The sequence below is a fragment of the Pseudopodoces humilis genome, chromosome 1 (assembly GCF_049639895.1).
Source record: "Pseudopodoces humilis isolate 2021_Gansu_Grassland_sample_001 chromosome 1, ASM4963989v1, whole genome shotgun sequence".
NCBI classification, from domain to species: domain Eukaryota; kingdom Metazoa; phylum Chordata; class Aves; order Passeriformes; family Paridae; genus Pseudopodoces; species Pseudopodoces humilis.
Genome location: NC_142200.1, coordinates 98,600,910 through 98,627,937, shown reverse-complemented (window position 1 = coordinate 98,627,937; position 27,028 = coordinate 98,600,910). Strand labels below are relative to the sequence as shown.

Below are 27,028 nucleotides of genomic sequence, written 5' to 3'. Positions count from 1 at the left end.
GGGCGGGGCCGGAGCCTGTCCCGGGAGGGCTATTCCGGTGTGGGGCCGTGTCCCGCTTGTCCCGCGGCTCCGCAGCCCCGAGCCTGGAAAGGAACCGGCTTTCCTTTCCCGCTTCTCCTCCTTTATTTCAGCCGAAACTCTTAAGGGAGATAGTGAGAAAACATTGTAGCTCGATGTCTGTCCCTCCTTCCCCCCAGCTAATCCCCCATCTGGAGAATAGAGGAGGCGTGTCCTGCCATGGTAAGGAGATAAATTCCCGACATCTGTCGCTAGGTTTATAAACACAATTATTTTTAGTGGAGCTTTCCTTAGGGCATAAATGTAAGCTGAGAAAGCATTTAATATACTGAGTTTAAAGAAAATGGTCACTGGCAGAAGGGAACATGAAGCAGTGATCTTCTTAAGAGTTTCGGGTATTTTTTTTTTTTATAGTAATGGACCACTCCATGCATGGAGAATTTTATAGATGCCAATATGGAGAGTTTCCGTGTTAATTACAATAATTCAAATAATTATAACAAGAGTGCCTTAATAACTGTATCCTTTACTGCTAAATTGCGGGCATAAAAGGGAGCTTTGTGCAAACAGAACATGATTTAAACGCATAATGTAAGTGATGTAATGAAACCTAAGCATAATATGCTTATATCAAAACTGACTGCTCAGTGTGCATCTTTGTTTTTCGCACTGTAACCATTCCGAGACAATACAAATTGTTTTGAAGCATCCCCTCCTCCACGTAATAGTTTGGCTGAAGGTAATTTCTCAGTCTCGAAATTCCAGATTTTATCACCTTGGATGGAAAACTTTAGCCTCGGTGTTCACCTCATGGAGCCACTGCGCTTTGCTTGCAAAGCGGGTGTGCTATAAAATTTTCATGGTTGTTTTCTGTGCTCTGTTTTCTGAAATTTTTGACATCTTGACATTCTGACATAATTTATCCAGTGTTTAGTATATATTCCTCTAGAATTTAGTTTTGTTTGCCTCACATTTTAGTATGAGCTAATTTTTGCAAATTCTGTAGAGTCTGAGAAACTGATAGCAATCCGGATGCAATTCTGATTAAAATATCAAAATATATCCATTTGCATAAAGAAATTTGGATTCTGTTAAATGGAGAGGGTGGGAAAAAAGGACAAGAGTAAAGGAAAGCTGGTAACAGAGAGTCAACCAAATGTCCAAAAGAAAACACAAAACATTTTTGATTTTTCATGATAGGGAAAAGTTTTCATGGTATCTGTGATGAGACTTTTCAAGAGACCATGAAAAGGTTGGATGAGTCTTTGCATGATTGTGTAAAAATAATGATTCAGGAGTCCTCAAGAAATCCTGGCCCAACTTCTGCAGCCCTTTGAGTATCTCTGTGCTGTATTACTTTTTAATACTTATTCCAGAACCCTTCTGTTGCAAGAGTGGGTGAGTCGTAGTTAAGATTTCATTAATACTGATGTCTGCAGCCATTTAGTTCTTCCTTATTCTTTCAATACTAGAGCTAGTACAAAATAAATTTTGTCCTGTAAGACATATAGTATACTTATCTGGATGTTGGTAGCAGCTGTTTCATTCTCTGGAAATGTCCCTTTGCATAGATTGGTTTGAGTTGGAAGAGACCCTAAAGATTATCGAGTTACAAACCCTTGTCAAGGACAAGGATGATTCTCGTTAGACCACATTGCTCAGAGCCCAATCCGGCCTGGCCTTTAACACTTCCAGGGATGTGGCATCCACAACATCTCTGGGCAACCTGTTCCAGTGCCCCACCATCCTCAAAATAAAGAATTTCTTCCTAAGATCTAATCTAAATCTAATTTTTTAGTTTATAACCATCTTCCCCTTGTCCTAACACTAATATGCCCCTATAAGACATTGCTCTTTACCCTTTAGGTATTGGAAGGCCTAAATGAGCTCTTCCCAGAACCTTCTCTACTCCAGGCTGAACAACCTGAGCTCTCTCAGTCTGTCTTTGTAGGAAAGATGCTTCAGTACTCTGACCATTTTTGTAGCCTCTTCTGGACTCTCTCTAACAGATCCACATATTTCTTATGCTAAGGACTCCATACCTGGACACAGCACTCCTCTTGGGATCCCATGAGGGCAGAGTAGAGGGGGACAATCACCTACCTTGATTTGCTGGCCACCCCTCTTTTGATACAGCCCAGGATTTATTGAACTTGAGGTTCCTATAGACCCACTTCTCAAATTTGTCTGCCTGGATAGGATGCCTTCCTTCTGTTGTGCCATCTGCACCATTCAGCTTCACGGCTTCAGACTTGGTGGGGTGCACTCAATCCCACTGACAGTGTCATTGATAAAGGTATTAAAGAGCCCTGGTACCAAGACAGGCCCCTGAGGGACACAAATCATCACCAGCATCCACCTGGACATAAGAGCACTGACCACAACTCTGCCTGCATCCATTCAGCCAATTCCTAATCCACTGAATATCCCATCCATCAAATCCATGTTTTCAATTTGGAGATAAGGATGTCATGTGGGACCGCCTTACAGAAGGACTTACAGAAGTCTATGTAGTTGACACCTGTTAGTTCTCCCTTGTCAACTGTTGCTGTCACTCCATCGTGGAAGGCCACCAGATTGGTCAGACATGATTTGCTCTTAGTGAAGCCATGCTGGCTATCTTGGATCATCTCCTTGTCTTGTATGTGCTTAACATTGTTGCAAGAGTATCTCCTCCAGAGAGCAGATTCTTTCTTCCCAGGAAAGAGAAGGTTTCCAGTATATGGTTATATAGTTATATACAGGTACATAGTTCCCTGGATCTCCAGTATGTGCTTCCCTGGGTCTTCCTTTCTCCTCTTTCTAAAAATATGTTTCTCTTTTTCTAGTCACTGAGGACTTCACCTGACTGCCATGGTTTTCCAAATATGGTGTAGAGTAGCTTGGCAACAACATCGGTCAGTTCCCTCAGGACCCTGGGATGCATTTTATCAGAGCCCACAGGCTTGTGGCTATTCAGCTGCATCAGGTGGTCTTGAACCTGCTCTTCACTTTACAGTGGAATGGACTTCATCCCCATTTTGCACCATGCTGTTTGTTATGAATGTGGTCTTTGTCCTTTTATCTCTCTTTAGAGCTATCTTAAGACAAAAAAATTATTTTGAATTTTTGTTTTGTGGCCCAAACTGCATGTTGTAATGCAATGAAACAGTTTATAGTATACCCTTCATTTTTTGCTTGGATGAGTCCCTTGGCACCTTACCTAAACCGAGTGGAAAAAATGAGCTCTTTAACCCAAAACTAGAAGAAGTATTTCCATGAAATTGCACATGAATATTCCTATTCAATTGCTAACGAGTGATCATAGTGAGAGCATCTCTGGAGCACCTGGAATATTTTATGGCATGACTCTGGCTCCTCAGTGTAAGAGAGAAACTGGTCAAAGGAGAGTAGGTATTGCAACTACTTCACTCCCATGACTGTATAAGAATTTAGGGTTCGCAGCCCAAGGCAACAAGAGTTTTGAATGGCACTCTCTCTGGTGTTTAAATGCTGCAACAGGTACCTAAAACCATACAGGCAGTGCAGTAGACATTTGCAATGTGGCTATAAAGGGTGTAGGTAATGAATGTTCTTTGTTATGCATTAACATATGTGCCAGTAAAGCTCTGCATATAAAATTCTTGAAGGGAAAATTATGAAGAATAATTGGGTAATTAATTGTGTGCTAGTAGTAGTTGCATTATGTACCTTAATACAATTGAGAAATCAACTGACAAAGATTTAATTTATTTTAAAAAGCTAATACAGTGGACATATCAGACAAAGCATGTCCAAATCTTTGGGAAAAACATTGATGTGCAGCTTCCATTCCCATAGAGCAAAAAATACTTGTTTCCTTTAGTTTAGCACACATTTAGTAGCACACAATTTATATTTAAAGTATGCATAATTTAACACTGTAATTTTATCTTAGATTTCTGTTGACATGAATAAATGAACCACATTCTTTGGAAAACCATCTTATCATGCATAAAACATCCATTCTTCCTTCAAGTGCTCAATAAATCTTCCACGGTGAGAGAGACTTAATTTTATAAATGGACAAAAGAGAAAATGAACAAAACCACTTACTGGTTCTTGAGGGTACCCTCCTATTTCAGTCCAGAATTGATTACCCCAGCATCTGCTGGGTCTGTGGGTGTGTAGGTCTTTGTGTTGTGAAGTATTGCTGAACTGCAATCAATACATGGAGGTAGGATTTCCTGGTATTATGGTTAATTTCTTCTCTTTTAGGTTGGTAGTACAACTGTATTAAAATTTATTAGACAACATTTTATTACCAATGTGTAAGGATGCATAAAATGTATTTGTGAATTGATAGAGTTTCTAAGCAGCAGGCCAGTTGAAAAGAAATCACCCAGCCCAAAACCACATGCATTCTGAGGAGAATGAAAGAGCTAGAAGCTTTTATCCACCTTCAGTTTGTACCAGTTGTGAGAAAACATAAGTAACAATGAGTGAAGAATATGCTAAACAATTACTTGGCTGATTATTAACATACTCCTCAAGTTCATAACTTTGTGTGCTTTTCTCTGCTTCTGTGTAAGGGACAGGTTTTAAGGACGTACTACTCTTGAGGTACATAACTGGCATGCCCAAGGGCAGATTTGGGAAGTAGCTCCCACTTCACACAACCAAGAGTGATAGCTGCTGTGAGGCAGTGGTACATCTACTGGTGGGGGGGTATGGTCAGATCTCCCTCAGAGTGTGCCTGTTTGTCTCTGAAAACTAGCAGGAAAATCTGATGTGACAAAGCTTATTTTGGTGCCTGCTAGGCACTAGTACAACTCCAGGTCTTAAGTGACAGACTACTGAATTGGAATCCATGTAATCTTAGTTCTACTCTGTGCTAGTTTTGGCTGGGGTAGAGTTGATTTTCTTTGCAGTAGATAGTGTGGGGTTATGCTTGGGATTTATGCTGGAAACACTGTTGATAACACAGGGATGTTTTAGTTACTCTTTAGCAGTGCTTGTACAGCCTCAAGGCCTTTTTTCTTCTCACAGTCTCACCAGGGAGGAGACTGGGGGTGCACAAGAAGCTGGGAGGGGAAACAGCTGGGACAGCTGACTACAACTGACCGAAGGGATGTGCTATATGACCCATACCATATGCTATCATACTCAGCAATAAAAAGTGGGAGAAGAAGAAGGAAGAGTGGGGACATTTGGAGTGTTGGCATTTCTCTTCCCAAGTAACACATGGTGGAGCTCTGCTGTTCTGGAGGTGGATGAACATCTACCTGCCCATGGGAAGTGGTGAATTAATTTCTTGTTTTCCTTTTCTTGTAGTGCGTGGCTCTTGCTTTCCCTATTAAACTATCTTTATCCCAACCCTCGAGCCTTCTAACCTTCTGGTTCTTCCCGTCCTCACCCCACCCTACTGCAGGGGAGTGAGCAAGGGGCTGCAAGGTACTTAGTTGCCAACTGGGGTTAAACTAAAGCATACCCTCACAGTGTATGATCTTGGCCAGTCCCTCCATTTCCCATCCCAGCTTTTATATGCCTTTTACACTTGAAGGTTAAGCTCTGTAGGCACAGTCTTTATTTTTTTTCAGTACATACAACCTGGGAAATGTTTATCTGTGACATGCACAGATAAATAAACATGAAATGCAATACAGATTCTGAACGCTCAGAAAAAGAAATCAACACAGACACAGAGGCTGTGTGGACAGTTGTTCCTTCTATTCTTGCTCAGTGCAAGGACATCTTAATCTACCAGTTTCCCTGAAGCTTCATCTGTGGCTGCCTGCAAGCCTGTCACATGTATCCCTACACTTGCAAACAAAATACACCCTAAAAAACCCATAGTGGGATGACTGTAATAAGATTTTGGGTAATGAGATACTTGCATTTCCTCAGCTCTATTATCTGTCCAAATGACAATATTCTCAGTATTCCATCTGAGCTAGTCATGGTTCTTAACACTTACAGCTTTCTTACCAGTTTGAAAAGGTTCATCCCCAAATGCATCATCCCTAGAGAAAATGAGGCTAAGTGACTTGAATAACAAGGAATTCATGAGTAATGATGAGTTTGCAGTCATTCATCTTGTCATTCAACAGTTAGGACAAATTATATCATTCTAATAGGTGACTAGGAATCTGGAAGTCTGAGAGTTGAGAGTTATAGCAAAGTTGGCTCAAATATATAAGAAGGGACAAAAACATTTTTAGAACATAATTAAGGAATTACCAAGTGTCAAAAAATATGAAAGCATTAAAATGTATAATTTAATGTGCATTGTATGTATTTCTAACAAGTCTTCATAGTTTCATTAGCTTCAGTTTTAACATGTAAGATATGAAAAGCAGTGTGAAATTGTTTAACAAACATAGAGTGATGTAAAATGTGTACTTTATATAGAGTTCCTGTCTGCATGGCACTGCTGTAATATCTTCAATTGACATTTGTTGGGATTGAGCTCCTTTATGGTATTGAAAATGGTATTTCCTGAAAAATGTGTCCTTCCCACATGCTATTTTATTGAAATCAGTATTTGCCACTGAGTGCTTTTTCTTTTTTAGTCTGCATGTTATATAATCCATAGCCTTATATATATTCAAACAGAACCCTTAAGCTGAACAATCGTCTCCAAAACAATATTGGTTTAAAATAGCTCAGAGTAGACCTAAACTCATCTCACTTTTCTGTTATTAAAGTAAAACAGAATTCTGTATACTTTTCAAATTTTAATGTTGTCTATATAATTATTTAATATTTTCCTTTCTATGCATTTTCTGCTTTTCATATCTTCTTTTTCTGTTAATTCTGGTTTCAGACCTTATATGGTTTCATATTTGTATCATGTTTTTTTCTTTTTCTTGTGATTTTCTGATGCCTTTCTCCACCTCTTTCTTTCATTGCTGATTTAATTATTTCTTCTAATGGGGATTGCTTTCTTCTAATGGGGAGTGCTAGAGTCAGGAAAATTGCAGTCTGGTTTCTAGTTCTGTGGCCAGCATTTCAGGAGTTACTTCCTCTCCCCATCTCTCTGCATCCCAGTCTGGAAAAACAAGATAATAAGCTGGCTGCTGTGCGGTTAGCTTTGAGACATACTGGTGGAAAGCTCCTTTAAGCACAATTATTACATTTCTGTATTACACCTCTTCTCTACCTCAGTGATCTCCTCAGTGCTCAGTATTATTTTCAGCTCCTCAGTTCTTAGTCTTCTGCTTCTCCTTCCCTCCTCCTCCAACCGCTTCTTCTACCAGTAACATTTTCAATGTAGGCCTTCAGCATAGTATGGGTATTACTGATTTTGCCATTTTGTGCAGATTATGTGTCAGCTACATTCACTTTATTTCTCTCTTCAAGGAGAGCTGTGGCAGCTCTCAAGTGATGGGTTCCATTGATTTCATGCTGACTGATGTCAGTAAAGAATATGAATGATGGTGCAACACCATTTTAGTTACAGAATTATTTTAGTTATAAAAATGATCATAAGACTCTTAGGAAGATATGTAGGAAAAAACCAACAAATGTTCAGTTATGAATAGCAATCATGGTGTCCTATGAAACCCTGTAAAGAGAAAATGCGCACACATGAAGGCAGCCCTCACGTGTTCGTTCATGAGGTTATTTAAATTATGGTTACATGGATCTAGGGCTTTTGGGAGAAGAACTTAAACAAGAACTACTTGGAGATTATAATGCTAATGTCAAGCAGAAATCAAATGTTAGCCATGTCTTGACTATGAGGAAAAGATGTGCCCTGTCTTTCTACATCCATGTTCATTTGCTATGAACCTATTCTGGTGTTTGTCAATACAGTTTTTGGCTTTGAAGAATCTTAATCTCTTTCAGTGAAGGAGCAGGAAACTGTCAAAGACTGCCAGTGTTAAGTGTCTCAGACTAAGTGCCAGAAGTGCTATTCAGTAAGCTGTGAAGTAAAACTGGCTCAGTCTATATGGCTGTAGTGAAATAAAATGCAGACACCAACATTCTGATATTACTCTCAGGAGCTAACTCTTCATACTCTGTAACTGTGGACTTGATGTAGAAAGGAATGAAGGAAAGATGACAAAGCATACTGTAGTTTTTATGGGTTGTAAAGCCATAAACTGTAGACTGTTTCAGACTAAACTATAGGTCATAAACTTTAAGCAGCACTTCCACTCTGCCTTAGATAGAAGAGCACCTAGGACAGATAAAGGAATTGTTTGAATGCTCATCATTTTTTGTAAACACTGATTCATGTTCCAGTTACACACACATTTTATAGCTCTGTCACTGCTGATCACTCTAAAATCCCATGGCACTTTGTGAAGGAGCACAGTTTTAGCTCTGACCTCATAATTACAGCAACATCTCTTACACATCCTGCAATTCTAACTGGAACCACTGGTTTTCACAGACTGCCCCAGGCCTCAATTCTGTATTTTGACTTACTGTGGGCTGTTATGTAGCTGCTGTTTTCTCTGGTCAGAAGTTCATCTGAGGGCTTCTGGAAAGATGTAATTCCAATAAAGTGCTGGATGCAGGCCAGTGAAGATATATTGCTGGTGATTTATTTTAATTTTATTCTTTAGATGAAAAATAATCAATACTAGATATAGGATTAAGAGAAAAAAAGCAACCACCAATGTGCCAAAAGAAACCAGAAACAAAAAAACCCACCAATATTACACTGATTATGGAATAGCGGGAATGTTTTCAGAAATGATGTCACTAAAATGTATCAACAGTAAGCCAAGGTTTCTTACATTCTATAATAAATCTAGAGTATCTTCACTGAAAAAAATAATTAAATTGAAATAAAAATAATATGCAAGAATATGAATGAGAAAAATATTGATTCTTTCTCAGAAAAAGAAATTACCATTCAATGAAATGGAAAAATCATCAGAAATGTTAGAACTATGAAATTACAGAATCCTATTTTCATATGAAACACAATGTGTGCAGGCCATGCATTGTGAAGCATGGAACAGAGTCAGGAATTCAGCAAGATGCAGACAACCATGATGAAAATCAACCAAATAGTAATAATAATTAATTTCTCAAAAAGTGCCTGAAGAAGCATACCTGTTTTACCCTTTCAAAGAGAATAAGTTAACCTTCAATTATTTGAGAGCAGAAGAGGATTTAATCTGGGGACAATTTATTAAGTAACTGTGCACATGAAATATTCTTTCAGCAGCAGTTTTTGATAAGCACTCAAAGAGAGAGTAATCCAGAGCAGGTGGGCATGCAGGATTCGTGCGGTAATTCCATAATATATACTCATGATAATGCATGTCCAGTTGATGGTTTGTTTTTTTTATTCCACGAACTGACCCAGTTAAACATTTGTGTATTTAATATGCCTGAGAAGCTATAATTAGAACATTTTTAATTATTCATCACTCTTAACTCTTCTCTCAAGTGCAGTAATTCAATATGACAGTTTGAAATACTGGAACAGCACGTTGTTCTCAGGAACTTTCTGACAACACTTAAGCTTCTGTTTCTTATATGTGGGGTTTTTTTTTTCCAATCCTGCAATTTTATGTGAAGGATAATAATTGTCTTGGAATATTTTTCTTGTTATGAAAATCTGGCACAATTTCTATCCTGGAAAAATGATGCAAATCTATTTACCTAAATACATACATTTTAGCACAATGGAAAAGGTTTTTTATTTAAAAGTTAAAGTGTATTTTATGTTTATCAGCCATAATGTATTGTGACTAATTAAACTAGAAGTCCTCTGTTTATTTGCAGAACAGCTATTATGCAGACCAGGTAAGCTGTGGCATGTTTCCTTCCATTATTTTGGAAGTGTTCTCTTCAAGATAGTTAGCAAATAATTTATTTTTCTGCTTATTCAGGACATGATCAAAGCACTCGAGTCAGTATCAAGATCATAGAGACTCCAAAGAGCTCTGGACAAACATTTATGAAAAATGCCACAAAAGTATTAAGCATTACCAAGCTGTGGTATGTCATATTTGCACATACCCATTCCTATGATCTGGACTGAGGCAACCTACTTTACATGGGCCATCGTACATGTTCTTGCTCAGCAGAAAATATTTCTATAGATTGTTCAAACAAACCTAAGCTAAAATTACTCCCTAGAAATGCTGAAAACATGTTTTTAAATTTATACACCAATTAACACATAAAGCTCATGATTATAGCTATGATTATAGCTATGGCCACTGCTAATGTCAGGTTAAAAACTAAATTAATATTTAATACCATACACCAAGCTAATAATTTTACAGAAGAGTGATTTACCACAAGTGCGGAATTACGTCATCAATTTACTTGATCACATTTCACCTCCTTTGTAAAAGCTGAAGCATAAATATATTTAACTCACTCAGCTACATTGATTTTCTCTAACTAGTATGCTTGACATTTGTCTGGAGACAAATACCACTTTTTGATGTATACTCCTCCTGGGATTCCTAGGCCTATGCTTAGTTTTTTTTCTGTAATCTTAGTGAGGGCAATGAACTATTTAGTTTCTACTCAGGTTTCTACATTCAAGTAAAAAATACTCTATTTTATGTGGTATGAGACTATTTCAGGCACTGCAGCGTGTCAGATAACAGCTGAAAGCAGAAGGTTTGTTGTAAATGCCACCCAGGGTTTATGTAGGGTTATGTAGGGTTTATGTAGGAGATACGCTCTTCTTGCTGTAGACCTTGACATCCCACAGCAACCACATTTCGAGCTAGTGTCTGGACAAAGGTCCAGGATTAACCCTTGAACCTCACACTGCCATTGTGCACTGATTCATATGTACAAGCAGACTGCAACCTGAGGTGACCACAAAATACACAATTTTTTGTACAAATGCAATGCAAACATTATCAATACCTTTTTTAAACTCCCTCCACTACAGAGACTAAAGACCCCCTTTTGGAGTGCTTTCTTGTTTTGCTGAGTGATTGTTACTATCATATCCCCCCCTGCCTTTGTCTCCCAGTTAAATTCAGTCTCTATACTACACCTTCTGAAAAGATGACATTATGCCTTAGATGTAGAAGAACATGGCTAACAGGGTACCTCTTGTAAAAAGTAGCAGAGGTGATGTTACCATGCTTATCAAGCCCCAAGTTCAAACACTAACCCCTGGGGACTACTTTTATGAAGACTTTTGCCTTGCACAGCACCTATGGGTGCTGTGTTGTGGCTGCTACAAATAGGAGGCTTGGTTTCTTGCAGTGTGAATGGAGATAGGTGGTGGGTGGCAGCCCTTCTACCAGCATGAAGGCGTGGGTGAGTGGGGGCATGTTCCCAGTGAGTGTGCTTGCAAGAACTGATTTGGCTCCACTTCTTCCCCTTCCTCCAGCTGGCTGAAGTGGCCTGATTTATAGGGGACAGTGGCTGCTGCTCTGTCATCCTCCCTGCAGGAGGAGGAAGCTGCCAGTCCCTTCTCACTATCCCTCCTTGGTGTATGCAAAAGGTGTATACGTCCCTCTCCTAGTCAGTCTTTCCCCATGCAGTACTGCTGGCTCAGAGGGGCCATCTCCTCAGCTGTTGTGCCCACTAAGTGAAAAAAGCCCTTTGTAATCTTTCTTCTGGTTCTGGGGCAGAGCAAAGTGGGTGGCACGTTGCAGGACTCAGTTTCTTCTTATTAATAACTTTGGGGTCTTCCTACCTGTCTCAGACTGATTCACTCCTGTTTTTCTCCTGATTGAAGTAATGATTATGGAAGTATCAAATCTCAGCAAAAAACTTTCTTTGTACATCTGGATTCTCTGTAAGGCCAAAAAGAATATTTATAAGGTGACAGTTGATGGACTGAATATGCCCCTTCTCCCAGCCCCATTCTCATTCCTTGCCATCCCAAGGAAAATAAAAGTTGCACCCCTGCACTGAGATTATCCTCTGAAAAATCACAGAATAATTTGGGTTGGAAGGGACCCTTAAAGACAATCTACTCCAATCCTCCTGCAATAAGCAGGGACATCTTCAACTAGAAGTGGTTGTTCAGAGACCTGTGCAACCTGACCTGGAATGTTTGCAAGAGTGGGGCATGCACCCCTTCTTTGAGAAACTTTTTCCAATGTCTTAACACCCTTATCATAAAAAATGATCTCTGATTTTTAATCTCTAATTAAAGTGATGTTTAATGAGCTCTAGGTTGGTGTATCTGGATTTCTCAAGTCCATGGCAAAGCCTTGGTATTTATTAAGAGTACACATATGAAATTGTGCATAGGTAAAGAAAGCCTAAATTTTAAAAAACTGAAGATTGGGCTACATATCTGTATTTAATATTGAGAATACTTGCCTATACCAATCTCCCCCTACTCTTTTTCTCTCAAAGTCTTACAAAAATTAGATGCTTGTATGTGCAAAATTCAAGTAAAACATTTTTTATTACTTCCTTCTTTGAAGCATAACATCTATGACCTTAGCAAGGTTTTACATTTGTCCTCCTCCAGCATTTCTGGTTGCCAGTGTAAATACATGCCATTATATTTAGAACATTTTGACATGTTTTTCAGGTGTTCTGACAGCTATTTCTACCAATGCTTTAATGGAACAGTTGCGTTTAAAATATCAACAAAGGCCATGGACTGAAACTCTAAAACTTGTTTATTTTTGCATGGTAAGAATCACAGGTTAGGTGAGAGAAGGCTATGTGGTATAAGAGTATGTTTCCAAGGTAGTTAAAAAATTGCTTGACTTTCAAAAACAAGTAAAACCAACTAAGCAAAAAAACCCCATGCAGTCCAAAACCGACCAAAAGATAACCCCCAGAAAAACCTGGTGCCTAGTATAGCCTGCCTCCCCATTTTTCTTAGGACAATGGCTTATAAAAGTTTCCTGCCTAATTTTAACACTTTAGGTGTTGTTTCTTCTGTTGTTTTAATTATTCAGGGGTTACTACTGGTTGTCTACCAGTGAGGTTGCTTTCCATTCATTATCATTACCATGTTCATGATATGTAAAGACAATTTATTCCCTACAGGACTGGGAAAAAAAATATTGTATTTTAGAAACTGGTCTGAAATCTGCTATCTAGACTTTGTGCTGCTGTGATATACCTTAAATCATTCCATGCTTCCTGCCTTTCCATAGCTAATTTAAGAATCATCTTCATAAAGAGCATATTAACATAATTGCTGTGAGCTCAGTATAAAAATTCCCACTTTTTTCCATTATACTTTTTATTAATGCTTATCTCAAGCCTTACTCTGAAAACAATGTCCTGAATTTTAACAAAGTGAAAACTCTTCACCAGTGAGTGCTTGTTTATTGAAGTGTGAAATGTGAGAAGTTTTCAGACAAGAGCTTGAAGAGAAACTGGGAGAGTTTACTTGCTACTGAAGTGAATATCATCAACTGAAACTTGTATCCTAATGTAACCAAGTACTTCTGTGGCACTTACTGATCTATTCACTCGGGCAGATTTTTTTGTAAAATTAAAAACACAAGTATTTTCTTAGTTTAGCTTCACAGTGAAATTAGCTGACACATCTAGTGATCAGCTCAAAAGAGAGGGGAATGGAAAGCCACTCCTTGCTCCAAAGGCATCTCGTATGTAATTACTGCACAATGATGTCTTCACAAATCCATTCAGTGCTGCCATTTCAGAGATAGCTCCAGTCGTAGATAATCTCTGTGTTTGACAAAAACAAATAACCAGAGGTTTGTTGTATGGGGCATCTGTGTGCTGTGCCTCTTAGCTAGTAATTTAAGGAATCTTTCTCTGTCTTTTGTTTTCACAAATGTGCTAGGGTAACCCACATCGAAAGCCTGTCAGTAATGCTCCAGATGGTCTATTGCTTTCCTGCATGGAGAAGATAGAGAGGACATTAAATGGTAATGAGCTGTTGGATAACTCAAAGTATATTTTTAAAATATTGTGTGGAATCTAACAATCCTTCTCTATTGATGTTCTTCACAACAAGGTCAAATATACAAACATAGAGGTGGATAAGAGACAAGACTTACAACTCCTCTTTGGGCTAAGCCTTCAGGCTAAAGCTAGTCTTAAAGCCTGAGAATGCTTTCTACCCAGCACAGCACTTAATAATCATAATAGTTGTCATTAATAAAAAGTCATTAGAGAGATACTATTTTCTCATTACCTAAATCATATCCTTTGAAGCAAGAAAATACTGGTTCTACTTCTTGATCATTGCAGTTTGATTAAATTAAATTTCTGTTTTTTTCAGCTAAATCCATGTTTTCTGTGATGAATGCATTGGAACTTTTATCCAGACAAAAAGGGTAAGTTTGTTTATGAATAAATGCAAATGAGCAAGTATGGCCTCAAGTCCAGAGAGGAATACATCTGGATGGCTTGTCAACAATGTTATTTCTTAGCTCAGTGCTCTAATGGAGTGTATTTGCTGTTTTGATTAGCCCTATGTGGAGGAGGTTATTGGGTAAAGAGAGGGCATAAATGCTTACATCCCAAAGCTGCAGACTGAGGTTAATAGTTTTGCTCAAACAAACATGATAATGTAAATAGCAGAGCACAAATACATGCCTGGTTGGATAGGTTTCAGAAGCTGAGGCAAGGAGGTGTTATTTTTGAAGCATCCCTTGTGTCTCTTCCCACAACCAAGTGAACTATACTAACTTCCTTTTAAAAGTTACAGAATTTTTATATATATAACCTTTCTTATTTTTTTTTCTTTTTCTCATCTTTCTCAGACTTACTGTTCATGTTAGCCCCAGTGGAACTGCCTGCTACATAACATCAATGATGTTTTATGTAGAAATTCAGCTGGAGAAGGATGGAGATGTGATGGATGTAAAGCTGGCTCACTTTGAAGAAGCTCCTGTGGTAAAATTAATTTTCTCTGTCTCACGACCCTGTAGTCTTCCACCTGGCTTCCAGCTGTCATGTCAGAAAGGTTTTGACTTCCTTTTGGTCTTGTCACACTTGGAAGCCTGTGCATGACACTAGTTACCTTTTTAGGTATCTGACTCTCTCACCCAAACTTACAACTCAGTTACACATACTAAATACTCTAGTGCTAAGTATTACTGTAATAGTCAGCTGACAGGCCCACTTTCCAAGAATTTTGTGGTATCATGCATAAATGTTTTTATTTTCATGCTTCAATGTTACCAGTATACAGTAAATAACAGGGGCTTAAAATATTTTCCTACCAAAGTGTAGTGCAATATATATTCTCAATGGATGCCTTGGAACTATTCTGTTTTTTATTCTGCCTTCTTTAGGAATACATATATTTCTACCAGTGGGGATGTTTTTCTAGCAAAATTTCTATGAAATAATTCACAGCATATCACCCTAAAGTTCACATATCATGTTCTGCAGTTGTTACAGAATTACAGACAATCCTTCTGATCAAAGATATAACAAGCTGTTGTGGGGGGTTGGGGAATTTAAACTCTGTTTTTTGTCAGTAAGTATCCAAATTATTACACTGCCCTGAAGTTAATTTTGTCCATTATTTTTAGTTGAAGTCAGCCCTGGAATTTCAAATTGTTCATTTAACCAGCACAGGTCTGTTGATCAGTGAGTGCTGGACAATATCATTAGAATGAAAATGCATATTCAGAGAATTCTAGCACAATCAATAAAAGAAAAACTGGCCAAGATGCAAATTTTTTTTTTTCTGAAAGAGTTTATCAACAAACTATTTCTGTTAATTTTATCCACTTTCACAGAGCCTTTGTTCTTCTGTTAGTCTTGCTTTTGAGTATTGGGGTCTTTTTTATGCTAACCATGCAACTATTTCAAAATAATGGGGATCTAGCTTATCATTACAAATGAAATGCTTATAAAACATGTATCAGAAATGGCAAGAAAGATGAAACTCCTTTCTCTTATTCCTATAGGTTTGTGATGACTTGGTCCAGCTACTAAGGTAAATAATCATGTATAGGGTTTCATGTTGAATGGAAAGGAATTCCTGATGCTAGAACTATTCCAGTTTAAAAACTGAAGAGGGAAAAAAAAAAAAAAGTAACCACAATCAGGGAACAATAATATGAATCCAGAAAACAACAGAAGAACTGACAGCATTTTGGATTCCATTTTTCGTGGGAAGTTGGTTCCAATCCTCCATATTGGAAGTTGGTTGTCATTGTAACTATTATTACTTGCTTCAAATTCATAAATAGAAGGCTAAAACTGCAGCAAATACAGTTTTGAAAAGATACTCCAGGCATTATGTATTTCTCAAGTCATTCCACCAAATGCATCTGCTTCAACTGGGCAAGGGTAAAGAGTAATCCCCAATACATGGGCTCTAGTTGCCAGTCAAACACAGCCTTGGAATACTGGCCTTTGTCTTGACTGCAAGAATTATAGAACTATTTGGACCCATGGTTTTGGTAATGGACCGATGATGACAATTCAGAACAGGCAGATTTACAAACACAGACTAGGTATTACATTTCCTCTCTTCCTTCCATCAAATACTAAATAGTCTTTGTATTGTCCTTATGCAAATACTTTAACTGCATGTCTTTCAGGCTTCTCTCACAGCAATAAAAGCAAGGTGTTATCACATGGCCCGAGTTTCTTTGCAAATACATAGGAGGAGATGTGACCCTAATTTTCTCATATAGCAGTAGGGCACTGTATGTATTTATTATTACCGTATTTTGTTCTGTCTGAATAGTTGCTGTTCCAGGTCAGGTCACCACTTTAAAAGTCTGTTTATAAGTTCTTCAGTGAATATGATCAAGGTTCCAGATTTTAATGAGTATATTTAGGAAACTGGATTCTTATTTAAATATTATAGCCAAATAGTAGAAAGGGAAGGTAAAAAGAGACAGAGTAATCATTGACCTTGAGTGTTTCATCTCTCTTTTTCCTCAGAAATTAAGTTATATTTGCTTTGTGGGTGTAAACAGCTATGACTTAAAGCTTCAATTTGCACTTTCCTAGATTTTTGATTTCCAGTGATGTTAATGCCAGCAGTTTGGCTCTGAGCACTGGCATATAGTTATCATTGGTACTGTGTGTGCTACTTCTCTGCCTTCCTGGTTTTGTTAAGATTTGTCACAAAGTACAGGTACCCTTTCTACACCTCTTGGTGTAGTATTTTATTTGGTTGTCAGGCAGTTTGTTGTATGTGTAATGTTTCCTGTGTAATGTTATCCTGTGTTTCAAAGTAACTATAAAATTACGATGAACCAGCCAGCTAATGCACAGCTGGTGCTGTGTCTGTTCCTGTACTATGCATGCCTGCTTCCCTCCTTTTTCCCTGCTTCCCCATTAGTTTAGCTGGAAAGAGACTGAGGAGAACTGAGTGACTTGTTTAGGTTCCAGGTTTGAAAGAGTTTGTCCCAATGCCAAAGTTCAGGCAGGCTCATTTTGTCTCTGCTGATCCATGTTGCAGTCACATCTGCATGGGGAGGGAAGGAAAGTCTTGAGCTGTCTGTGTGACTGCAGCACCAGAGTTTAGTAAGACTTGTAAAACTCATGTAAAATCTACTTAAGCAAGTGAGTAAATACCTGGTGGGTTAGTCTGAACACAGTTCCAGGCTGTCACACCAAGGCAAAATCTGCAGCAATTCTGGGGTTTGAGCAGTCTGAACCATTTCTTTACAAATCAAGCCACTTGTACCATTCTTTCCTTTTTGATTGATGTATCTATCAGTTATATTTAAGTAATATTTATATTTTAATGAAAAGAGCAATGTACACATGCGTGGTCTTAGGGAAGTAGTACTACATTACTAGCTTTATTGGAACATCAGGAAAAGTGTTTTGCAGCAAATGAACTGTCATATTTGTCTTTTATGTAAATTTATTGCTTTCAGTAGTGCCTACTTCAGTGCTACCTTCAGCTATAATTATAGTGCTTCTTGCAACAAAACCAGAGGTTCACATTTTCTGGTATCTTCTAAGAAAACTTAAAATCAGTACTGCTACTTGATCTGATAAAGAGGAGGCCGCTGTCATTCTAAAGTGGTGCTTTTTCTAGCAAGTTATGTAAAAAAGAGTTATTTTCCAACTCATTTAGTAGTGTGATAGTCATTATTTCTTTTTGTTAGGATGAAGAACTATGATGCCTTTGGCAAGATTCTAGAAGACCTGTCAAATATGTATCAAATTCCAGGAAACAGGTTGCAGTTATTTTTTACTCAAAAACTTTTGAAATCCATAGCCTAACTTTCGTTTACTTACAAAAATAATAAATTGTCTTTTCTCTCTTCCAGTGAAATGAAAGCTAAGGGATATCTTGCTTTGCAGGCCCTTGAAAAAGATCTTTATTCAATGTCTCTTCTGGACAGGTAACTTATAATTTATGTCTTTGTCTCTTTACCTCTACCCACACCCCTTCATTTCACTAAAAAACAAGTTAATGGATCTAACTGTAGAGCATGATGTGGAAGGCTAATGAGTTTTCTCCTACTGGGAAGCCTGAAGCCTTTGTCAACCCCAGATATGGCAAAGGGAAACGATCTACTGAACTCCTGTGCTTTATCTAAGGGATTTCCTGGGAAACTGGTTGGTTACAGAGCTTGGGGCTGTGTGCATGTGACCACCCACTGAGAGCAAACAGCAGTAACGTTTAAATCTCCCTGTGGCAGAAGTAAAATAGACCTGGGCTTCTGCTGTTTGGGTATCTCATTTTGTCCTCAGATTTTAGATCAGGAGTAGTGAATGCCAGCTTTCCTCCTTCCTTTTCTTGTTTCTTCTTTCAAAGAGTAAGATAGATGTGGAACAGTTTCCTAAACCTTCTGGTAATTGTATAAGGATTTTCATTATTTTCGGAAAATCAGAGTTGAGGGCAGTGCTTTCCCTCTGCATTTTTTAAATATCTTCTCTGATATCTTGCCTGTTATGTTACATACACACATACCTTGGCAGGTATGGCCTCTTGTAACTTGAAACACCCTCTTGGATTATTTTTACAGTTTTCCCTCATGAAGCATAATAACACTATGAACTAATGTGCTGTATCCTTGCTGGTCACTGATATCTCAGTAAATATTATTTATAAGTTAAACAGATTATTTGTCCCATCTATGTTCTAAATTAATGCACTGCAGTTAGTACACAGCTATGTAAATGTATGGCTGTATGTGTTCAGCAATATGAACACACTTGAAGTCAGAGACTGGTTCAGTTCAAGTTAGTTTATCTAGGTTATTTCTTCATTCTTTGCTCAAGCAGTTGCCACTCTAATATTTTTGACCCCCTTCATTTCTGTGCAACATGAAACAGCTCAGATACAGGGAAATTGGAAGCCCAAGTCCCAGGAGTAATGCATGTGTGGAGTTGTGGTGTTTTGCAAGCTGGACATACAATCTGCTTCCAAGGAAGCATTGTCTTCTTTTGATTAAGGATACAAATTAGAAATTACATTAGCCTAGCTAGCACTGCAATACAGGAAACACTAATTAAGATGTGTTTTGAAATAGAACACAGGATCTAAACAGAGTTACTGAAGTACTTAATGGAAAAGTAGGACACCTGGTGCCAAGAACTGGAGGTGATTTTTTTTTTCTTTTTCTCCTTTTTTTTCCCCTTTTCCCTATTCTGAATTCAAAGAATTGTAATCAAAAAACACTACTGAGTTGATCTTTGTGTACAGGAAAGATTCTCTACTATAAATAAAACCTGCTGTAGGGACTTTCTGTGCTTGTATTCTCAGATAATGCACAGACATACCGAACATATATTGAACATATATTTTAAGTAGAGATGTGCTCTTACAAGAAATCCCCTATGCCCATCTACAGTGTTGGTTTTTCACCTTTATGTCAAGGTACCCAACATATTTCATCTACTGATCTCTGTAGTAATGATTGGTTTTTTATTCCTCAGGAACCCCAATGAACATTGAATTCTACATTTCTCCCTATCAAGTTTTGGAAGCAGAACTAAATCATGGTAAAGCTATTTCAGCTTTTCTGCTGTTTCATCAGAAATAGCTAACTTGAAAAGTTTTTCAATACTAACTGTTTTCATTAAGCAAACTTAATTAATGAAAGCTCAGAAATAAAATTTAAAATTCTAATTTAGTAGAACAGTTTATGTGATGCACTTTAGCACAGTTTTAATGTCCATCAGGAAACTACTTTCCATTTCTTGGTTGTTGATTCAGCTATTGCTGCTATCTTCTTTGGGCATCTTTGGCCTTTTGGTCATCAGTGCAGGCTTCTCTTTGTTGCCCACACCACTGTGGCTGTCAGTTGGACCTGACCTTCCAAGTCCTTACCATTGTACATTTTGCATGCATAGAATTAATATACACTAAAATAAGGAAAACAATGCCATTCTCTTTCCTCCTCAGGTTCCCAGGTATGTGGAACAAAAACAGTTGTAACTATTGAAGGCATGGATACACTCCACAAACTGCCTCTTTCTCCATTAATTGTAGATCCTCAAGCTGGAGAGGACAGGTGAGGCTTTGGACACTTGTCAATACAGAAATGGATTTACAAGACACTGGCACTGACTTCAGCATTTAACTCACATTTAGCCTCTGCTGAAAGTAGGAAGCTTTATTTTATTTATGGCTTTATGCTCCATAGCTACACCCTCTATAATCTGTGGCTTTTATGGTTTTCCCAAATGGACTTTGAAAGTATTGTGTTCATTTTTAACTGTGTCGCTATGAATTTATTCATAGATTTGAAGGCAGAAAGCCTTCAAATATTACTGAACTTCATAGTATTCAACGAGCAAGTCCTTCACAGATTCATAGTAAAGAAAGCATATACTGAAAGATATTACACCTACAATACACAAAATAGTTTGCCATCCCACTATGGATACTGACACCTCATCTTTCTCTACCTCAGTGCTGTCTGGAGGGAAAGTCTGAAGTAATTTTCCATACTAAAATAGTTTGGAATTATTTGTAAAAAACACGGCTCAGTTTCTGTGTCTGACTTTTCCTTTTGTCAGTTTTCACATAAACTATGTTTTAAACTATTAAAGTTACATCTATAATGCAAAACATTTCTCAAGTCAGAAAATGTATGGAACATAATAAACTGCTAGGGACCTGATAGTGGCCTTGCACTAAGAGTCCTTGTTATGGCAATTTCTGTAAAAAAAGCTTTCATTCTGACAATTTTTTTTCCCTAGCAGCCTTGTTTTTTTGCAACTGACTGATGAACTCAGCATGGATTTGCCAGCTCTTTTTGTTCTGAAGTTTCATCAACCTGTTCCAATGTCTTCATCCAGTATTGAAGAGATACAGAGGCTCACAGGCATGTTGTAATTGTTTTTTAAGACTAAGTGCTACTGTGACTATGTATTGCTCATTTGCCTTTTACTTTCCCGTGTTAATGTTGCAAGAACAAGTTGCTTCTGGGGCAGAACATACTCTGTTCTGTCAGTCCAAGTGTAACATTTAACAACCAGTGCAAAACGCAAAAGTTCTAAGAAAGATATGACAATTACAGGCAAAGTTAAACACTCCTACCTCAAATTCTCAATAGCAAAAAAGGGGAACAAGAAAGAAAATAAATATTTTTGTCTTTTCAAAACATTTGGTTTAATAGTTGCTTTCATAACCTACTGTCATAACCTAATTGCTAATAAAAATAATGACCTGGTTTCAGGAATTCAGATTTCTGGCTTGAAACTAGCTCCACTGTATGAGCTAATTGTTCAGTCTACTCTTAAAGAAAAATGCAGTGAAGACTTGTCTACAAATAAATCTTGTTTCTTTGTGGTAAGTATAGCGTGCATTTGACATACACTGTGCTGTTGCTCAAGATACATATATACTGAATTACCATTTCCCCATAAGCAAGCAATGTAGGTTTCCCAGAATCCCAACAAAAGGGCTCTTTAGGAAATAGTTCAATTTATGAAGCAATATTAGATCCTTTCATGTAAGTGAGCTTCTCATCCTCATTAATGAAACACTGTGTGCTTGGCTGCTGAAGTCATACTAATTTGTCTGTGTGTAACCCAAATATTTACTCTTCTAAAAATTGCTCAGAACTTTATCATTAATGCCTTAAAAAGAAGGAAACTTATTGGCTGGTGTGAGGATCAAGTCCCAAGAAGGTACTTACCTAGATTTTTGAAGATCTTTATCATGCTGCATGTCACACTGTTTCAACAAAAGGGATATTTAATTAGATAACAGTGGGACTATTGATTCTTTTTAAACAGACTGGCAGGAAGAAACACATAAAGTGTTACAAGAGTGATGCCAACAGCTATCAAGAGACAAGGTTGTTTAACTGTAAAACTTCCTTTTAATAACTCCATTATTGAAATACAGTTGCTCAGGCTGCATTATATGTAAAGTTTTAGAATAGGAAGTTGTGGCTAAGATGCTTTCTGGCAGACTTATGTACAGGGCAACTACAAGACAAGCTTCAAAGAGCTACTTCTGTTTGCTAGGAAACATTAATTTTGCAATTCATGGCAGCAAAAGAGAGCACTTTTTTCTGTTCAACTAGCAGTGTTTGTAGAGCCCATTGCCCTTTTAGTTCTTGCACCTTGAGGTGCAATAAGGTAGTAGTAAATTTATACCATGCTAAAATAATGTTTGGCAAAGCTCTTCTGTTCTGTAAGATGGAATTAATCTTTCAATTCTATTAGATACACATGAAAAGGCTCTGTAACTTTTCAAGAATTCCCTAAAATATTTGTACTTGGTGGAAGAAGGTTTTACTTCTGAGTTTAAAGATTTAATTTCTAGAATTACTAAACTGCATTCTAATCTTGAAATAAGTGTAGGGGAAATCCTTTTGATCCACGAATACATGAGGAAAAGCTCTTCAGCTTTTATTAATGTAGACCCTCCTAATTAACTGCCCTGCCCTGTTCTTAAGGGGACAGTTCCCACTTGGCATCCTGAAGTAGATAACATAATAGTGGCACTTCTAATTTCACAGAATCACTGTTAACATGGAGAGGTAATAAATTTTTCTTACTATTCCTCCTCATCTTCAAGTGAATCTCAGGAGATATTCCAGCCAAACATACCTCTCCAAAGAAAAAGTAGTAGTGATGGAGGTTGGAACATCTGATTTCTGGTACAACTGCTATCCTGTTTGTGCAACTATCAAGCAGCATTACTATGACAGTATTATCTTGGTCACTAACATTTTTATAGCCTATAGGGCTCTGAAAAGTTTTTGGAAGAATTGGTGACATTTGAACTCCTGACCACTTGGCTCTGGGTATATTTGCCTAATTTGTATATATTTGGATGGGAGTGGATGTAATTTAGTTCCCTCTAAGGATTCTACTAGAAATGCAAATGTATGATGGACATGCTAGAAATGTACCTTTCAAAAATATTTTTGTTGTAGATTGTAAAATTGCCTGATAACATCAAGCTCTACTTTCCTGTTTTCAGTCCTTGAAATATCACCACATCTGTTGCTTAGTCTCTTCCAGATTGCCCAAAGCACTGTTACTTCATAAACAAGGGTTCAGAAAAATCAGATTTAGCAGGAGCTTTGGTCAGTAAAATCCCATTTAGCCATCCAAAGTGCGTGCCTGGCGTAATAGAGATTCTTCGACATCAAGTGGCATATAACACTCTTATTAGCAGCTGTGTCTCTGAGAAGCATATAAATGAAGGTAAATTGTGTGTCTGGAAGTGATGGCACAGTATTAGAGACAAACTAGTTTCTAAGTTGGGTGTTGACAGATTTTACTGCTCCCTTGCCAGAACTGTCATTAGTTGTGGAGTGCTGTAAATGATAAAAAATTCTTAACACTGTACTGAATTTTTTTTAAAATTTTATGCTCACTCTATGCACATAAACTAAGATATCAAAGTAATGAATAATTAGACTATTGTATCAGTATTTTTTAAATTTTGGCATGTAATTCAGCCAAAAGGAGTCAAACTTCACTGGTGGATATCACTAACCAGTAATTTTATTTCTAGATGATTCAGAACTGCTTTACTTTGAAGTGGTACCACACAAGAACACCAGCTTTTCTGTCTTTTTCCTTCATCCTGTGAAAGAGAATTTAGCCTGTGGTATGTGTGGAATAATTGCTACTGTCCTCTTTACTGAGCTGACAAGGGACTTGGTTCTATCTAGGCTCTTGCACTATTTCTCAGTTACAAACATTCTAAGGGCCACTCAACAGTCTGCAGCCCATGAAAAACACCAAGTGTATACACATGTATATAAACTCCTTACTAGAAGGTGCTCTGTACTCAGAGAACATTTACAGTAAGTAAATGCAAATATTCAAGTCCTGTTTTGTCTTGGCCTGCCTTTAATTAATAAACTGTAACTTCCACTATTTCTGATTTAATTACATTAAGGAAAAGCAAATAATACAAATATATTGCTGCAAACCTCTTTCCAGTGATTTCAGTCTTACATCTCTTCAAGCATCAAAATGAAAGGATGGTTTTCAATGTTTATAAGTATTTCAAAACAAACATTTTTCTGTTCTGTTCCTTCTTAGTGGTAATTGATGTTATAAGCTCTAGAGAAGTCCAATGTCACCTTCATTTAAATCCTCAAGATCCAACTCTAAATTCTAGTGATGACTTCATAGCAAGAGTTGTGAAACGGTAAGTACTTTTATTTTATAACAGTTGGAATGAACATCAGATGTCCATTTAATGCTAATATCATGTGCATTCATAATGCCATAAACTAAGCAACTGGAAAACTTCACTCTAGTAAAATGCTGTAATACAATAGTGGGAATAAGTTACTTCAGTGTCTTAAATAGCTCTTTCAAAAATTTTAAACGTTCACAGTGATGAAGTGTTTCTAGTAGAAAGCATGTGGAAGCAGGGAAAGACTATTGAGTGAAGAGTTTTACCTTGTAAAAAGATGCTTTTCTGAAGACTCTAGCTGATGACAGTCTCATGTCTAGCGCAACTTAGCATGGAAAGGTCTTTTTACACATCTACCTAATAGCAATCAGTGCTTCTTTTCAGAAAGTGAGTTGTATATGGCATGTCTACAACACTGTCTCTGGCTTGTTTTCTGAACAAATTCCAAAAGAGCAAGTTGTTGTGATACACGAGTATAGGCTAGACAAACTGATTCAGAACATAGTCTAAGAGCACTAATTCATTTGGCATAAGCTAGTATACAGCTATCATCTGTTTGATGACAACAAAATCAGTGCAGGCTGGATTTTGAACATGATTTTAAACTAGGTACTATTTTTGGAACCAGGTAAAGAATGGGAAAAAAACCTCTTCCAGTATAGTGTTTTAGAAAAGATATGTTCTGTACCTGCGTTACATAAAAAAAATAAGGTTAAAATTATAAAACTCAACAAGAATTAATATATTTCAATATTCTTAGTTTTGGTTTTCACTAGAAGCACCCTTATGACTTTTTTTTTTTTTTTTTTTTTGACCAGACCCTCCCACTCTTTCAGTCAAAGCTGCCTTGCACACCCAACTTCAAAGATTCAGCACTAGATTTCAGTGTGTTAACATGTATTTCTGGTACAGCACATGTAGTTTATATTATGGTTACAATGTAACACCAGGTTGTACAAGACAAAAACAGAAAGGAAGTAATGGTGGTTTTCATTCATGTGTCAGCCACAGTGTAAGAAACAGAAGTACTTTAAGGAATGAATGAAGTCTGTAGTAGTGACTAATGTGTTATTTCCTTCTTCAGTTGCATGTCAGTCCCAGTTGTCATGAGAGCTCTTTTCAGGAATGCTGCCAAGGTGAAAGCTGACAGTGCAACACAAGACATGGACATGGAACAACAACCTGAACCACAATCGGAGCAAACTACAGATTCTAACAGTCTCAAAGAAAGCCTTTCTGGGGCCGGTCAGCAAGACTGGACAGTGACAGACAAGCCAAATAATACAGACAGCACAGAAGAAAATTTCTCTACAGCCAAACTGGAAACTCTGGGTGATAACATGGAAAAAAAGTAACCTCTCACTATGCACTGAAACTTCGTGGAGGAAAGTAATTCCATAGCTGGTACAGAAGTGATATGATAGACAAAAACCTGATGGCTTTACAAACAACAACAACAAAAAAGTCTACTTAGTAATTCGTGAATTGTATCTCCTCTTTGCAAACTTTTACATATGGGAAAGTAGTTCCATTGAATCTGCATTTTTAAACATCCAAATCTGTAAAGTCTAAAACTGTTCTATTATTTTGTCTTGTTACTGAAAACCTCAAAAATTGTCTTGGTAAATAAGATTCCCTCTAACACTGTTTTTTTATTGTTAGAAGGGAAGGCATTACTTTATTCTTGGTCAAGAGATGTGTGTGGCTGACAAAGTTCCAGCCTCAGTGTTGACCCTGCTACAAAACTCTTTCACTTATTTATGCATTTTTAGCAAACAAAGACATTAATGTTCATTGGTTTAATTAGTATTCTATACCCTGTTAGTTATTGATTTCTTTCTCTTCATGCTAATCCGGTCCTCATCCTTTTATCTTTTTCTCAGTCTCCAACTTTCCAGGCCTTAATCTCCTCTCTATCTTCTGGTTACTCTAATGTCCTTGAATGGCCATAAATTTAAGATCCCAGATGCCAAATCTTCTAATTCCTTTGGCTTTGTTTATTGCAGATTGTTACGCTTGGTTTTAACAATCTTAAGGTTTCAGTGATTTAATGATCTTAGTAGGTCTGTGAAGAAACTTAACTGGTGTTGGCTAAAAGTGGGTACTGCTTACAATTGGTTAAAACAACTATTAAAAATTAGTTAGGTAAGTTATATAACTTCCAACACTGTCTGCACCATATATACTATCAGACTATGGAAGAAATCTGTGTCTAACACACATGATACAGTCTGTAACACAACACAGGCATTTGAAGAAAAGTGATGTTTATCCATGTCAACATTATGCTAAATAAACTGAGAAAAAGTTACTTGAATGATTTTTGTATATACACAATTAATGCAGACATCCCTCTCTGTTCACTATTTCATAAATGCATTCAATGCAAGACTCTAAACTGCAGGTCTGCTTACCCCTAAAGCAGAAGTGGCACTGAAAGGAGACCAAACTTACACTCTGTCAACTCTGACAGGATAAACAGTCTTTAGTAAGAATGTTGTAAACTCAGCGTCTGAAAAACAAAGAATTTTTGCCTTAGATTTTTTCTTGCCTCAAAGTATGAAATGGTTTTGTGCTTTTGTTTTAATTGTAGTTGACTGTTCAAAA

General features: G+C 37.4%; 1 protein-coding gene across 6 annotated transcripts; it reads left to right on the top strand.

The window, feature by feature from the left end:
* Positions 1–34: 34 nt before the first annotated feature.
* Positions 35–26,963, top strand: LOC106628534 (mediator of RNA polymerase II transcription subunit 1-like). Of its 6 annotated transcripts, none has more exons than XM_088052784.1 (16): positions 163–240; positions 13,706–13,790; positions 14,147–14,201; positions 14,631–14,763; positions 15,789–15,817; positions 17,958–18,029; positions 18,123–18,197; positions 19,332–19,402; positions 19,738–19,803; positions 20,207–20,315; positions 21,007–21,131; positions 21,486–21,598; positions 23,277–23,472; positions 23,786–23,881; positions 24,322–24,430; positions 25,506–26,963. In XM_088052784.1, exons 1-16 carry the CDS (start codon positions 238–240, stop codon positions 25,774–25,776), a joined length of 1,608 nt encoding a protein of 535 aa, XP_087908910.1. In that variant the 5' UTR covers positions 163–237; the 3' UTR covers positions 25,777–26,963. The 6 variants fall into 6 exon arrangements, with proteins under 6 accessions (XP_087908920.1, XP_087908910.1, XP_087908909.1 ...); XM_088052783.1 differs by lacking the exon at positions 163–240 and adding an exon at positions 8,955–12,573 and having other exon boundaries at positions 21,010–21,131; XM_014258690.2 differs by lacking the exon at positions 163–240 and adding an exon at positions 8,955–12,573.
* Positions 26,964–27,028: the final 65 nt, after the last annotated feature.